Source organism: Oratosquilla oratoria, unplaced genomic scaffold (assembly GCF_046742065.1).
Source record: "Oratosquilla oratoria isolate Oo_2021 unplaced genomic scaffold, ASM4674206v1 SCAFFOLD90, whole genome shotgun sequence".
Classification (NCBI taxonomy): Eukaryota; Metazoa; Arthropoda; class Malacostraca; order Stomatopoda; family Squillidae; genus Oratosquilla; species Oratosquilla oratoria.
In genome coordinates, this window is record NW_027467754.1 from 432501 (window position 1) to 448012 (window position 15512).

At 41.7% G+C, this 15512-nt stretch overlaps 1 protein-coding gene across 1 annotated transcript in view; it reads right to left on the reverse strand.

Moving 5' to 3' along the window:
• LOC143024096 (uncharacterized) overlaps positions 1-7665 on the reverse strand; it is a 48242-nt gene extending 40577 nt beyond the window's left edge. The window contains exons 1-2 of the mRNA XM_076182861.1: positions 7016-7665; positions 6546-6880 (exon numbers count right to left, since the gene is read on the reverse strand). Coding sequence (XP_076038976.1) covers positions 6546-6880; positions 7016-7665 — 985 coding nt within the window. The remainder of the gene's footprint in view (positions 1-6545; positions 6881-7015) is intronic.
• Positions 7666-15512: the final 7847 nt, after the last annotated feature.

Consider the following 15512-nt stretch of genomic DNA (forward strand, 5'->3'; position numbering starts at 1 on the left):
GGGAAATGGAAGGTAATGAGGATGTGGAGGACTTGGCCCAGGCAGACGGGCGGAAGGTCAACATGAAACGACCACCGGATGACGAAATGGCAAATAAAAATGTAAAGATTAGAAGTATAGAGAGGAGAAATACAGTAGAAAGTGACGAGAATATGTTCCAGGGATTTAAAGAGGGTGGGGGGGACACAACCCCCCCCAGACTGATAAGACTAGAGGAGAGAGTTGATAAGGTGATCGAGGACTTGGAACGTAAGTTAGGTAATGTAGGCTCCATTCTCCAAAGAATTGAAAGATTGGAACAACTAGAGAAGGCTAACAGAAACTTAACTGAAGAAGTAGAGGACCTAAAAAGACAGTTAGGAAATGTAAAGGAGGAGAATGAGAAATTGAAGAAGAATAGTAATGAAAACAGTGAGAAAATAGCTACAGAAGCTAAAAATTGGAGAATAACTCAAGAAGGGAATAAGGTTTCATTCACTGACATAGTCAAACAGCAATTGAAAGAACATAATGAAGACTCAGTTATTAAAGTGATGAGACAGAAGGAGAATATAGTAAGAGAATTAGCTGACAAAAAGAAATGTATAATTATATTAGGAATGGAAGAGAAACATAACCCAGATAGAACCGCAAGAATCAAGGAGGAAAATGAAAGGGTAAGCAGTTTATTAAAATTAGTCCAGGAAGATGAACCAGAAATTATAAAGGAAATTGAGGAAAAATTCAGACTCGGAAAATATAGTACAGATAAGACCAGACCAATTAAGATTAAATTCAGGTCACAAACAACGGCAGAGAAAATTCTATCCAAGACAGGGAAACTAGCAACAAATGATCAATATAAAAAGGTATGGATAAAAAGAGAAATGAATAAGGAGGAAAGAGAGGCAGAAAAGCAGAAAAGAATTGAAGCTAAGGCAAAAAACGAGGAAAGAACGGAGTCAGAGAAAGAGAGATTCTATTGGAGAGTAGTGAACATGAAAATAAAGCAGTTCGACATACTAAAGAAAAACATAAGGGAAACAGAGAACACAATGGAAGTGGCAGAAAACTAAGAGTGTCTTACACAAATATAGATGGATTGATAACAGGATTGAATGAACTGAATGATTATTTGAAAGAAAAAGAACCGGACATAATGGGAATTGTAGAAACAAAATTAAAAGGCCCACTACCACCCAACAGTGTAGGACATGATACATACAATTATTGGATTAGAAACAGAGAGAAAAAACAAGGGGGTGGAGTTATGTTCCTGACAAAGAAGGATATAAACGTGAAAGGTGTCATATATGGAAAGAATACAGTAGAGATGATTATGATAGAAGTGGAAGACCGAGATAAGAAGAGCAGAAAATTTGTGATCAACTATGTGCCTCCGAAAACAGCCTCATGGGAGGAGAATGAACATAAAAGTATGTTAGAGGACACAAAGATAGCATTAACTAAAATAATGGAAGACGGAGGAAGAATAGTTATGATGGGCGACTTTAATTGCAAAGAAATCTGCTGGGAAGAAATGACAGTAAAGAGTGGTGATGACTCATGGGGAAATGCTCTACTTGAGATGATTACTGACCATTCAATGACACAATGGATACAAGAGAACACTAGGTATAGAAATGAAGAAGAACCATCGAGGCTAGACTTAATAATTACATCTGAACCTAGAATAGTGGACAAGATTGAATATAAAACACCAATAGGTAAAAGTGACCACATATTGATTGAACTGGAACTTAATGAAGAAAAAAAATATATGAAAAGAAATGAACAATATAGAAAAGGAAGAATGATGTATGAAAAAACAAACTTTGATAAAATAAGAGAATTCTTCCAACAAGAAAACTGGGAAGAAATATACAAAGAAGAAACATCAGTGGAAGAGAAATGGAATATTTTGACAAAAATTTACAAAGAAGGAGTGGAAAAGTATGTCCCAAGACAAAAACAAGAAAAAGAATATGTAAAATGCTGGTACAACAAAAGTTGTAGGGAGTTAAAAGACAAAAGAGACAAAGCCTGGACCGGATGGAAAAAAGACAGAAGACCTGAAAAATGGAAAATATATACTAGTTATAGAAATGAATATGTACAAAAGTGCAGAGAGGAAAAAAGAAAATATGAAAAAGATGTTATAGAAAAGTGTAAAGATCAACCAAAACTATTCTACAGATTTGTAAACAATAAACTGAAAAACAAACAAGACTTGGAGAAATTAAGACAAGGGGGAGTTGAATACACTGAGGAAATGGAAATGGCAGAAATTATGAACAAACATTTTAAATCAGTGTTTACAAGGGAAAATATACAACCTGAAGAGATTGAGTGGAAGGAAAAAGTCCCCCCTATGGAAGAAATAGAAGTAACGAAGAATGAAATATTGACACACTTGGGTAATTTTGATGTCAGAAAATCGCATGGGCCAGATGAAATAGCAAACTGGATTCTGAAAGAATGTAGGAATGAACTGGCAGACAAAATACATAGCATAATAAGCAGTTCCTTAAAAGAAGGAAAAGTTCCAGAAGATTGGAAAAAAGCAAATATAGTACCTATATATAAAGGAGGAAATAAAGAAGAACCTACCAACTATAGACCAGTCTCTCTAACAAGTACAATAGCAAAAATATGTGAAAGAATTATCAAAAGTAGATGGGTAAAATACTTGGAAAAAAACAACGTACTAAATCCAAGGCAATTTGGATTCAGACAAGGACGATCATGCGTCACCAATTTAATATGTTTCTATTCAAGGCTAATAGATATAATACAAGAAAGAGATGGATGGGCTGATTGTGCATTTCTAGACCTAAAAAAAAGCTTTTGACAAAGTACCACATAAGAAGTTGCTTAAGAAATTAGAATATGAAGGAGGAATACAAGGTAAATTGCTAAATTGGATGGAAGACTTTTTGCAAGAAAGAAAAATGCGAGTAGTGATAAGAGATCAGCACTCAAAATGGAATGAAGTAATAAGCGGTGTCCCGCAGGGAACAGTTCTGGCCCCAATAATGTTTGCTATATATATTAATGATATGGATGAAGGAATTGAAAGCTATATGAGCTTCTTTGCAGATGATGCAAAATTACTGAAAAGAGTGAAAACTGAAGAAGATTGTGAATCACTACAGAGAGATCTAAATAAAGTACAAGAATGGAGTAGGAAGTGGGAGATGGAGTTCAATACAAAAAAGTGTAGTATAATGGAATTTGGAAAAAGCAAAAACAGAATAACAGGATCATATAATTTGGGAGAAGAAGGAATAAAAAGAGTAGAAAATGAGAGGGACCTGGGAGTCATTGTTATGAATAATATGTCACCTGAGAAACATATAAATAAGATTTTTGGAGAAACTTATAATTTAATAAGAACAATCAAAGTAGCATTTACATACCTGGATGAAGAAATGGTGAGGAAAATCCTAGTCACCCTGATAAGACCAAGATTGGAATATGCAGCAACGATATGGTCACCAAGTACAAAAAAATGTATAAAAAAACTTGAAAGAATACAAAGAGCAATTACTAAACTGGCACCAACACTCTCAAAACTATCATATGAAGAGAGACTACAAAAACTTAAACTACAGACACTAGAGCAAAGAAGAGAGAGAGGAGATTTGATAGCTATTTACAGAATCATGAAAGGCATAGAAATTACTGATAGAGAGAATCTGATAAAATGGGATGACAGAAATACAAGAGGACACGGAAAGAAAATAAAAAAAGACAACTATAGAAGAGATTTGAAAAAGAACAGCTTTCCTCACAGAGCAATAGACAGTTGGAACAAGTTAGATGAGAAAGTGGTGTGTGCAAAAACAATACATGAATTTAAAAATAGTTTAGATAAAATGAGATATGAAGACGGGACCTCACGAGCATAGCTCCCCTTCCCGTAAAATACAACTAGGTAAATACAACTAGGTAAATACACACACACACACACACACACACACATACATACGCATGGACGGACGCACACATTTTACATATTGTGTACTGGTGACTGCCTACTCTGTCTGGCTATCCCAGCACACAGGGTCAATGTGACGGCTTCGGCCGCAGCAAAGTAAATTTGAGTCTAAGTTGACAGCATGAACAAGTTAATTTGAGAGCCTTTTCGTGAACTCGGAGCTGCCTTACACTGCGCCATCGCTCACCAACTGTTATGAATTTGAATATCTGGAAGGAGACTTGGTTTTCAATATTCTAGACTTGGCGAAGAACATCTCAACAATGCTTGTAATATTCTTAGAATTCGTATTCATCTTCTCGGTATATGACGCAAAGTAATTCGGGATTTGTAAATTCGAAAAAAGAATTTTGTAACCGAAGTCGTCTCCACACAAACGGGGGACGGCGACGCGACATGACGTCATAGCTTGGAAATGTAAACAAAACAATGAATGGCGAAGACTTGAGTTTGTAGTCTTTTATTCACAAGCTCCTCTCTGAGGAACTTTGAATTTGTCCCAAGAAGTTTGTAGGGGCAGATTTTGTAGACTTTTTTCTGTTTTACAGGAAAACTTACTGGCTTATCATCGAAAAATGCGTGTTTGAATTGATTCCTGAAATCGTTAGTCAACTTTTTTAATGTTTACATTTGGCTAAACCAACAAATAGAGATGAAGCGTACATCCGTGCTCAAAAATCTTTGGGTTGTCGCCACGGAAATAAAATATTTGTTATATGATATATATATTTTTCTATACTAAGGTATTTTCTTGTATAGGAATGCTGTATATACTAAATTCTAAAAAAAAAAATTACTTTGTCTAATGAAACTTTTGAGAACAATTGTACTTAAAAGATTTCATCTGAAAAGATGAATTGTAATAAATCTGGATCCCCCGTTTGAGCGTCTACACACACACACACACACACACACACACACACACACACACACACACACACACACACACACACACACACACACACACACACACACACACACACACACACACACACACACACACACACACACACACACACACACACACACACACACACACACACACACACACACACACACACACACACACACACTTCCCTCCCGACCCTCCAACCACCATGGAAGGGGAGAGACTGAAGGAGGGTAGGGGGAGAGGAGTGGGGATGTAAGAAGCTGGATAGTCTAGGGGAGGAGGGGGAGGAGGAGGAGGAGGAGAATAATTAGTGAGTAAATGTGAGGGAAAGTGAAGTGAGGGTGAGAACAATAGCTTTAACAGGGGGGAAAGGGTGAGGGGAAGGGGGGGGGCGAGGCACCGGTAATGACTGAGTGTAGAGAAATGGGTGTAGTTGGGGTCGGGGGGGGGAGATTAAATGAGAGAGAGACGAGGCAAAGATGGTCTCAATGAGAAAATGTGGGAGAAAGAGGGGAAGGGGAGGAAGAGGGGAAGTGAGGGGAGGAAATGAGGGGAAGGAAGTGAGGGGAAGCGTCGCTGATGTTCCTGCTCGGATGGCTCTGCCTGTTGGGCAAACACTTGGGCTCCCTCTTCTTATCCTCCCACCCACCCCATCCCCCATCCCCCCAGTCTCCATCCCCAAATCTGCCATCCATCCCCCCAATCTCCCATCCATCCCCCCAACCTGCCATCCATCCCCCCAACCTGCCATCCATTCTTCTCACCTTCTCACCAGACGCCTGGTAGGCTAGTGCCTGTCAGCCACTGAGTCCCGATGAACGATTTTCCGCCATTCTTGTCGGTTCGCAAAGGTCTCTTCTCTCTCAATTTCAGTCAGGCTACTTCCCCTTGCCGCCAGTGCTTCCCCAACTCCTTCAGCCCATCTCTTCCTTGGTCTTCCCACAGGTCTTCTTCCTTGAGGTCTATATTCCAGATATTTTCTCGGTAACTGGTTCTCGTTCATTCTTTGCACATGTCCATACCATCTTAGCTTGCTTCTCTCCACCATCTCCAAAAGTGATACAACTCCCAGCTCTCTTCTTATATCATCATATATCAACCTGTCTCTCCTAGTCACTCCTTTAATCATTCTCAGCACCCTCATCTCTGCAGCCTGTATCTTTGATCTTGTTCTGCTTGTCAATGTCCAGGCTTCTGATCCATAAGTCAGTATAGGTCTTAATATGGTGTTGTATATTGTTGTTTTACATTTTCTGGGGATATTTTTGTCTTTCAGTAGTGGATATAGCATGCTTATATTTGAATTGTATTTACATATTCTAATGTTTAGTTCTATGTCCTGTCTATTTTCTTTTTCAAAACAAACTCCAAGATACTTAAAGTTGGTTACCTGCTTTAATCTCTCACTCCCCACCTCCACGTCCACTTCCACATTTCTTCTACCAACATACATAACTTCAGTTTTGTTTACATTTATTTTCATTTCCTTTGTTCTCAGCGTATTTTCCCATCTGTTCATTGCATTCTGTAGTTGTTGTTCATTGTCAGTGATAACTGCTATATCATCTGCATAAGCAAATGTGATTTCATTGTCGTCATCGCATATTTCTTTCATACATCTGTCCATATATATAATAAAGAGCAGCGGCGATATGACACCACCCTGCCTCACACCTGTTCTCACTTCGAACCATTCGCTCTCCATATCTCTTCCTCTAACTTTACTCATTGTCTCATGTAATATGCTTTTTATTGCCCTTTTTAGTTTACCAGGTATTTCATACTCTTCATGTCCCAATGCTTCCCACAGTTTCTTCCTAGGTACCCTGTCAAAAGCTTTCTCCATATCAATGAATACAGCATATTTATCCTTATTCCATTCCCAGTCTTTTTCCATAAGTAGTTTCATAGCAAATATTAGATCTACTGTTCCTTTTCCAGGCCTAAAGCCATGTTGCCACTTCCCAATTTTTTCATCTACCAGTCCTCTGAGTCTCTGTTCCAGCACTCTTTCATAAATTTTTCCAGCGTGTGAAAGCAGAGATATACCTCTATAGTTTTCACATCTTGCTTTATCTCCCTTCTTATATATTGGGCACACTATAGCTCTCCTCCAGTCATCTGGGATCCTCCCCTCCTCTCACGATATGTTGAAAATTCTCCTTAGCCATGTCACTCCCACATCATCCAGTGCTTTAAATATTTCACTTGGGATTCCATCTTCATCCGTTGCCTTTCCATTTTTCATTTTCTTAATTGCATTAATTACTTCCTCTCTCGTAATCTCATCCATTTCCCCATAATTTACATTGTTTACCACCTCCTCATGCACTAGATTTTCATCATTCTCCCTTATAAAATCCTCCACATTTAATAACCCTTCAAAATATTGCATCCATCTTTGACAAATATGTTCCGGCTCAGTAAGAAACTCTTCCCCATCTGCACTTTTCAAGGCTCCTGTCATTGAATTCTCTCCTTTTCTATAATTTTTGGCCATGCTATATAGGAGCTTTTTGACTCCACCGAAATCTTCCTCCAGTTGCTCCCCAACACGTTCCCATGCTTCTCTCTTAGCCTCTCTTTTAATCTGTTCTGCTGCATTTCTAGCATCTACATATAGTTGTCTGTCTTCTATTTGTCTCGTTTTCATCCACTTTCGGAAACACCTCATCTTCAGTCCAACTGCTTGTCTGACTTCTTCTGTCCACCATATTGTAGTTTTCTTTTTGGTATTACCATGTACTTTTACTTGGATTGTTTCCTCAGCTATGTCTTTTATCGTCGTCTTCATTTTTCCCCACTCAGTTTCCACATCCTTACACACACCATTTGGCAATTTCTCCTCCACCTTGTTTTTCAATTCTCTCAAGCATTCTTCATTTTTTAGATTTTCAAGGCAATATCTTTTCCCCTTTCTTCCTCTGTTCCTCTTTGGTGTCTTTAATTTGACCTTTCCGATCACCATTCTGTGATCAGAATCCATTGATACTGAGGGAATGGCCTTTACATCTAAAAATATGTTCTTGTTGTTGGTTACGATTAGATCAATCATCGACTTATTCGTATATTCTCCTCTTCCGCTATTCCACTGATACCATGTCCACTTGTGGGATTCCTGGTGTTTGTAAAATGTATTCATAATTGATAAGTCATTTCTCACACAGAAATCTAAAATTCTTTCCCCATCTAAGTTTCTATCTCCAATACCAAACTCCCCCAAGACTCCCCTCATTCCTTCTCTGTTTCTGCCAACATGTCCATTCATATCTCCCATTATTATTACTGTATTTCTCGTATCTGCATCCATATCATATCTCCTGATTTGGACGTCCCTGTTGTGGAGCGTACACCTGTATCAGCCTAAGTTCTGTTTCCTTTAATTTGATGATAACATCTATCATTCTTTCGCTCTCATAAGAAACCCCTACTATCCTATCTGACATTTCTGGGGTCAGTATAAAGGCCACACCGTACATCGAATCCTCTCTTCCCTTCCATATTAAATGATGATTCTCGTGTAAAACCTTTCTTCCTTCATTTTTGATCCTCGTCTCGCAGCAACCCAGGATATCAAGATTTCTTTCCTTCATCAATGTAACCATTTCTTCCTCTTTGTCTTTGATGGTTGAGACATTTAGAGTGGCAATCCTGATCTTCCTATACCTTTTCCTCCTCCCATTTAGTCCAAGTTCGTGTCCAGGTCGTAGCCGAAAAGTCCGTCCATTCCGAGGCTCAGTTTGCGTATCGTGAGCTTTTCTTGTTTTAAATGCCGGCTTGCTAGGCCTGTCGCACAACCCTCCTCTTTTATCCGGGCTTGGGACCGGCATGTGGTTGGTTAGACATCCACATGGCAGAGTTCTGCCATCCATTCTAACACAAAATTCCTGGACAGTGGTAGGAGGAGGGGGTGGTTTAGGGGGCATGGGAAAATACGTACCTTAAGGGAGTGATGAAGGGAGGCACTGGGATAGACTCAGTGGAGAAGCCGAGGTCCAGGAGATTTATATCACCACCCGGGACCACACACGCCCCTTCACAGCGAGCGTGTACGTAAATCAAAGAGGGGTGTGGGGACAACTCATAAAGATGACCGTCTTTGGGTAATGAAACCCAGAATTCCTAATGTGACTTTAATTGATAACTTGTTCAAATATCAAATATGGTAAGTATATACTTTAGTCTATAAAGGTTGATCTAAAAGTTAATTAGTGGTTCCTATCGTACTCTGTCTCCCTGCGCTTCAACTAAACATCTTACAGTAACATCAAATAAATTGAACTTAGCATCTACTGTTGGTTGTGGGAGTGGGTTCAGACGAGCACGGCTTCGCACCTCGGATGAGGCCTTTGTAACGATGGGCGGGAACTGCCTGATCACGGTTGGCGTCTCCGAGCGGGCACTGAAGACGGCTGGGTAGGCGCCTCTCCGTAATTCTGCCAATGCCCTTCCGGTCAAGATGTCCCGAAAGGAGATGTATCTGCACCTGGCGATCTTGATGCGATGATCCTGGTAATCCACGCGATGTCAACAAGTTCCTGATCACAGGTAGCACGGAACGCCGTAGCACTGAATTCCATGACACTAATAGTTACGCGTTCTCTGGCACCTGACACTAGTGGTCAATCGGCCTTGAATATTGGATGACGTTTAACCAGTTCGTATTAACGAAGGGAAATCATCGTAGCCACTGTGCGAGATTGATGCACATTTTGAATCTTCCGAGACCGTGTAGGAGTTACTTCATTTTCTGAGAACCTACGCTAGACTGACCATAGGCACTCACGCTTGGGTCCAAATGCCCATAGTAGAGTGTGCGCTGTTGCCATTTCCTTCAATTTCCCTTCGAGATATTTGAAGGGAGCACCATGCAATGTTTATGTGGAGGTTGAAATAGTTCCAATTGTTCCTTGAGGGGAAACACTATTCACGAGTGTGTAAGATACGATCCTAATTATTCTAATTTAACTAGTCTAGACAATTATTTGACAAACGCGCAGGGAGCGGGGTGAAGACCGTTACACCTAAACCGTAATGGTAACACTCGAACGAAACTTACAGACTCATCATAGAGCAGCAACTTACAAATGTAATAAGTAACAGTACACTTGAGAAATGGTGGAATCCCACAATCAATATTGGACATTCGTGACCTTGCACGCAAGCAGATGTACAATGGCACTAAAGGGAGGGGGCAGGGTTTCCCTTCGTAGATAGGGGTCTCTCTAAACTTCGCTAAGGCACTGTAATTGATTGCCAAATTGGCACAATAGTTAATGAGGATAAGGAAAAGGAAAAAAGTCAAGAAGTAGTTACTAGAAGTCTGAGTTCCAGTAATTCCCAAGAGGGGAGGGAAATGAGGGCCGCACCAGGGTGAACGCAGACGAAAGCCAATGAAACCTGCGTCGGCTAGGCCCACGAGCGAAAGTATTTGGTAGCTGGGGGTAGAAAGTAGACGAGAAAGCGAGCCGTGTGTCACAATCCCAATAATTGTGACACATTCCCCCAACCTCCCATCCCTCCATCCCCCAGTTTCCATCCCCCCAACCTGCCATCCATCCCCCCAACCTCCCATCCCTCCATCCTCCACCCCATCCCTCCATCCCCCAGTTTCCATCCCCCAACCTGCCATCCATCCCCCCAACCTCCCATCCCTCCATCCCCCACCCTCCAATCCCTCCATCCCCCAACCTCCACCCCCCAACCTCCCATCCCTCCATTCCCCAACCTCCACCCCATCCCTCCATCCCCCAACCTCCACCCCATCCCTCCATCCCCCAACCTCCACCCCATCCCTCCATCCCCCACCTCCCATCCTCCCAGCTTCCATCCCCCCAACCTCCCATCCCTCCAACCTTTACCCCCATCCCCAATCCCCAATCTCTCATCCCATAGCCTCCCATCCCTCTATCCCCCCCAGCCTCCACCCCATCCCTCCATCCCCCAACCTCCCATCCTCCCAGCTTCCATCCCCCCAACCTCCCATCCCTCCATCCCCCCAACCTTTACCCCCATCCCCAACCCCCAATCTCTCATCCCATAGCCTCCCATCCCTCTATCCCCCCAGCCTCCACCCCCATCCCCCAGCCTCCTCCCCATCCCCCAGCCTCCACCCCTCAACCTCCCAGCCCCAATCCCCCATACCTCTTCCCTGTCCTCCCCCTCTTCTTTCCCATACCCTCTTCCCCCCACTTTTCTAGCCCCCTCTCCCTTACTGAAATGACACGTATCTCTTTGTGAGTAATCAGCGCTTCTGTCCTTCTTGGGGGTGAAAGAATGCATGCATGCTGCTGGTCGACTCGGATCCGTAGGGGTGTCCTGGGTGAGGCGGTGCGGGGAGGAAGGTTAGTTGTGGTCAGGGGGGGATGGGGCGGCACTGGGTTAACTATTAGTTTAAGTTTGAAGGTCAAAGGCAGGTTTAACTCGGTTAGGTTAGGTTAGGTTAGGTTAGGTTGGGCGCTGCAGAGGAAGAGAGTAAAAGAGAGAAAACTGTACAGGGGAAGAGAGCACGAGATGGGATAGTGAAAAAGAAGAGCGAGCAAGGGAGGGGAGGTTGTGAAAGAGACAAGAGAGAGAAAGAGGGAGAGAGAGAGAGAGAGAGAGAGAGAGAGAGAGAGAGAGAGAGAGAGAGAGAGAGAGAGAGAGAGAGAGAGAGAGAGAGAGAGAGAGAGAGAGAGAGAGAGAGGTGACATGGTGCAAGTAATGGTAATAAAAGAGGAGATGGTAGTGAGAAGAGAGAAAGAAGAGGTGGTGCAAGGGAAGAGGGAGTAAGAGAGAGGAGATAGTACTAAGAAAGAGAGAGTAAGAAAGGAGATAGTACAAGGAAAGAGAGGAAAAGGGAAGAGAGATGACATGAGATAGTGTAAAGAGAGAGCTGGAAAGGTGCAATGGAAGAGAGCGAGAGATATTAAGTTGCATAAGGAAAGAGAAAAAGAGATGGAGAAGAGAGAGGTGAGACAAAGTAAAAGGAGAGAGAGTAAAAGAGATGGAAGAGAGATGAAAGAGAAAGAGAGATGCAAGGGAAGAGAGAGAGAGAGAGTAAGAGAGATGAGATGGCGGACTCTTGATTGGCTTTTGTAAGTCGTCCACCACAGGATTAATACCACCGTCTCGTTTCAAGTACCAAAGCAGCGGGGTCCAAGTACGAGTAGCTGCACCCGCTGGCTTAGACATCAGCTGAGAGAGAGAGAGAGAGAAAGAGAGAGAGAAAGAGAGAGAGAGAGAGAGAGAGAGAGAGAGAGAGAGAGAGAGAGAGAGAGAGAGAGAGAGAGAGAGAGAGAGAGAGAGAGAGAGAGAGAGAGAGAGAGAGAGAGTGTTAGTAATGCAGTTGTTCAAAATTTATTAATAGAGTACCATGATAGCACATAAATATCGTATGTATGTTTTTTTAGGAGTACTTATTAACCCACGACAGATATTTTTGAACGAAGGCGCATTGTACAGGCGGCCGCGCCACAGACATCTTCCTACAAAAGACTCAACAATTACTTCAGAGGATATAGACATGGCAGAAGAACCACAGAAAAAGAAAAGGAAGCCAAACTGGTCACAAGAGGAAACACTCCTCTTGGTCAACGTGATTATGGAGATAAGAATAATTACACTGGGCTGCATCAAAAATGCAACATAAATGACAGTATCATTTTCTAGACCAATTTTTTGTGCTGTTTACGGTGGTAGTAGTCATTTTGCTCCAAAAGTTCTAGTTTATGTGTTACAGCATATGTCCTAGTGTAGTGTTTTGTTAATCCGCGCCAGATTTGTGGCGCCTTACGTTAATTAGTCGAGTGTTGTAGGTGTTAGTTTTAATCTATTAATTGTGAGTATTAATTTGATTGGTATATATGTTTGATACTATACATATGTTTAATACTATATGTTTAATACTAGTTTAATACTAGTATGTTTATATACCTATTTTGTTGCAGATTCATTGACGGATTGCTGCAGATTCATTAATTGAAGAATGCCACGGACTTGCAAGAACCACCCCGACTCCTTTTGCTACATATGCGGCAAGTACACACCATCAAAACAGAAGCGCACCATCACTTCTTCAGTAAAACATCTCTATCGTGCCTACTTTGGCATCAGAATTGGAGATCAGGATAAAACATGGGCTCCTCACATTGCCTGTGTGAACTGTTTTTCTGGTTTATGCCATTGGAGTAAAGGAAACCGTAAGTCAATGCCATTTGGTATACCAATGGTGTGGCGGGAACCTACAAATCACCTTGAAGACTGCTATTTTTGTATGGTGAAACCGCTGGGAAGAAATGCTAAAAGCTCAAAACACATTAAATACCCAAACATTCCATCAGCTATGCAACCTGTACCACACAGTGATGATGTTCCTGTGCCAATACCTCCTGAGAATGTACACCGTGCTAGTTCAAGTGACTCTTCATGTAGTGACGGTGAAAATCCGGATGTGTATCAAGAGATCAAGTTGACTGGGACCTCTGGGAAAAGCCCTCAGTTGTTCGAACAGAGTAAGCTAGATGACCCTGTAAGAGATCTTGGACTGTTAAAAGAATCTGCACAATTGTTAGGTTCAAGGTTAGCAGAGAATTTTTTTTTTGGCAAGTAATACACACTTTGCATGGTATAGGCATCGAGAGCAGGAATTCGTGCAGTACTTTACTAAGTCAGATGACATTGTGTATTGCCACGATGTTTCAGCTCTTGTAGAACACATGGGCAAAGAATACTATCCTGAAGAATGGAGGCTCTTTATCGACTCCTCCAACAGGAGTCTGAAAGCTGTGCTACTTTTTAATGGTAAACAAGTAGCATCATTGCCCATTGCTCATTCTGTTACCTTAAAACAAACCTATGCTACCATGTCACTTCTTCTTAACAACATACAATATCAGGATCACAACTAGCTTCTCTGTGGTGACCTAAAGGTCCTGGCTATTTTGTTAGGGATGCAGGGAGGCCACACAAAACATCCATGCTTTTTATACTTGTGGGACAGCCGTGCAGATTCCGTACACTACCGACAACGGGAATGGCCACAACGGACGGAATTTGTACTTGGCCGCCATAACGTCAAAACACTACCACTTGTACCAGCAGAGAAAGTGCTTCTACCTCCCCTTCACATAAAGCTGGGATTGATTAAAAATGTTGTGAAATCACTTCCGAAAGATGGAGAAGGGTTTAAATACCTGTCCCATAAATTCCCTCTTGTTAGTGATGCTAAACTGCAAGCTGGAATATTTGTAGAACCAGAGATTTGTGAGCTTATGTCAGATTCCGGATTTAGTGAAGCATTAACACCTCGTGAAAGAAGTGCTTGGGAAAGTTTTAAGTTAGTTGTGGCAGGGTTCTTGGGGAACAGAAAATCTGATGACTACAAGGAACGGGTTGAGAACATGCTTCAAGCATATGAGGCGGCTGGCGCACGCATGAGCATCAAAATACATTTCCTACATAGCCACCTTGACTACTTTCCTGCTAACGTGGGTGAGTACAGTGAGGAACAGGGGGAGAGGTTCCATCAAGATATATCCGAAATGGAGCGCCGCTATCAAGGCAATTGGAGTGTGGCCAAGATGGCTGATTACTGCTGGTCTCTTCGAAGAAGCTGGACAACATTTGCTGATAAACCGGCACACAAGAGAATGTCGCGAAAGCGTCCTTTTCAAGAATAGCTGCCTCCAGCTTTCAAATAAAACGGTGATTTTTGTAATCAGATATCTACATGCCTGCATGTATGTTATACCCATTTATCATGTTTTTGTTTGTTTTCAATAATATGAAATGTACCGTCAACCTCGAATGTCCTTTACTTACCCTTATATATTCACAGGTCTTTTATAGACCTGGCTTGGACGCATTTCTGCACAATGAATCTTATAAATATAGTGTCAGTTACTACAAAAAAACGAGGACCTCCCTGAAAAATGGGTATGCTTTATGGGTTTAGCATGCGAAACTGTAATGAAAAACGTTAATGACGTCTCTGTTGCAAGAATTTTTTTTCCTGATGCAACCCAGTGTTATAAATGGGCGATTCAAACCAAGTTTAAGCCACAAGGAGAACAGGGAGGCATGGCAAAGCATAACTGATGCCATTAATGGAACAAATCCACTGACTAAGCGGACTATAGAAGAAGTCGAAACCAAATGGTTTTCTGTCCTCTCAAAACATCAAGTATCCTGTACTTGGCATCGAATACGACTTGCACGTTGATGCTATGGTATCGTTTTCTATTTACATATAAATGTTCATCGACACTGTGAGCCACAATTCTAATGTGTGTGCCATCTATGGTACCCACAACACCGGGAAACCTATAGTCTTCCATGAACTCTGCTTGTTTCACTTGCACTTCTTGGAGAGTCAATGAGAATTTTACAAATTGAGTTACAATATCTGGTTCTGACAGTGCATCAATTGTCTGAGTAACGACACGGCTGATTGTTGCTTGCGAGGTCCCAAAGTCGTCACTGCTGCACTGCTGTATTTTACCTGTGGCTAAATATCTTAGGGTAATTGCCACCTTCGTCTCAGGACTCAGTGGTCGATTCCGTTCTCTTTGGGATTGATGTTTATCCCTCACGAAATCAGCCACTGTTATTATACCAGTACGGTTCATCCTGAAGCGTTTGGTGAGTTCGTCGTCATTGTAC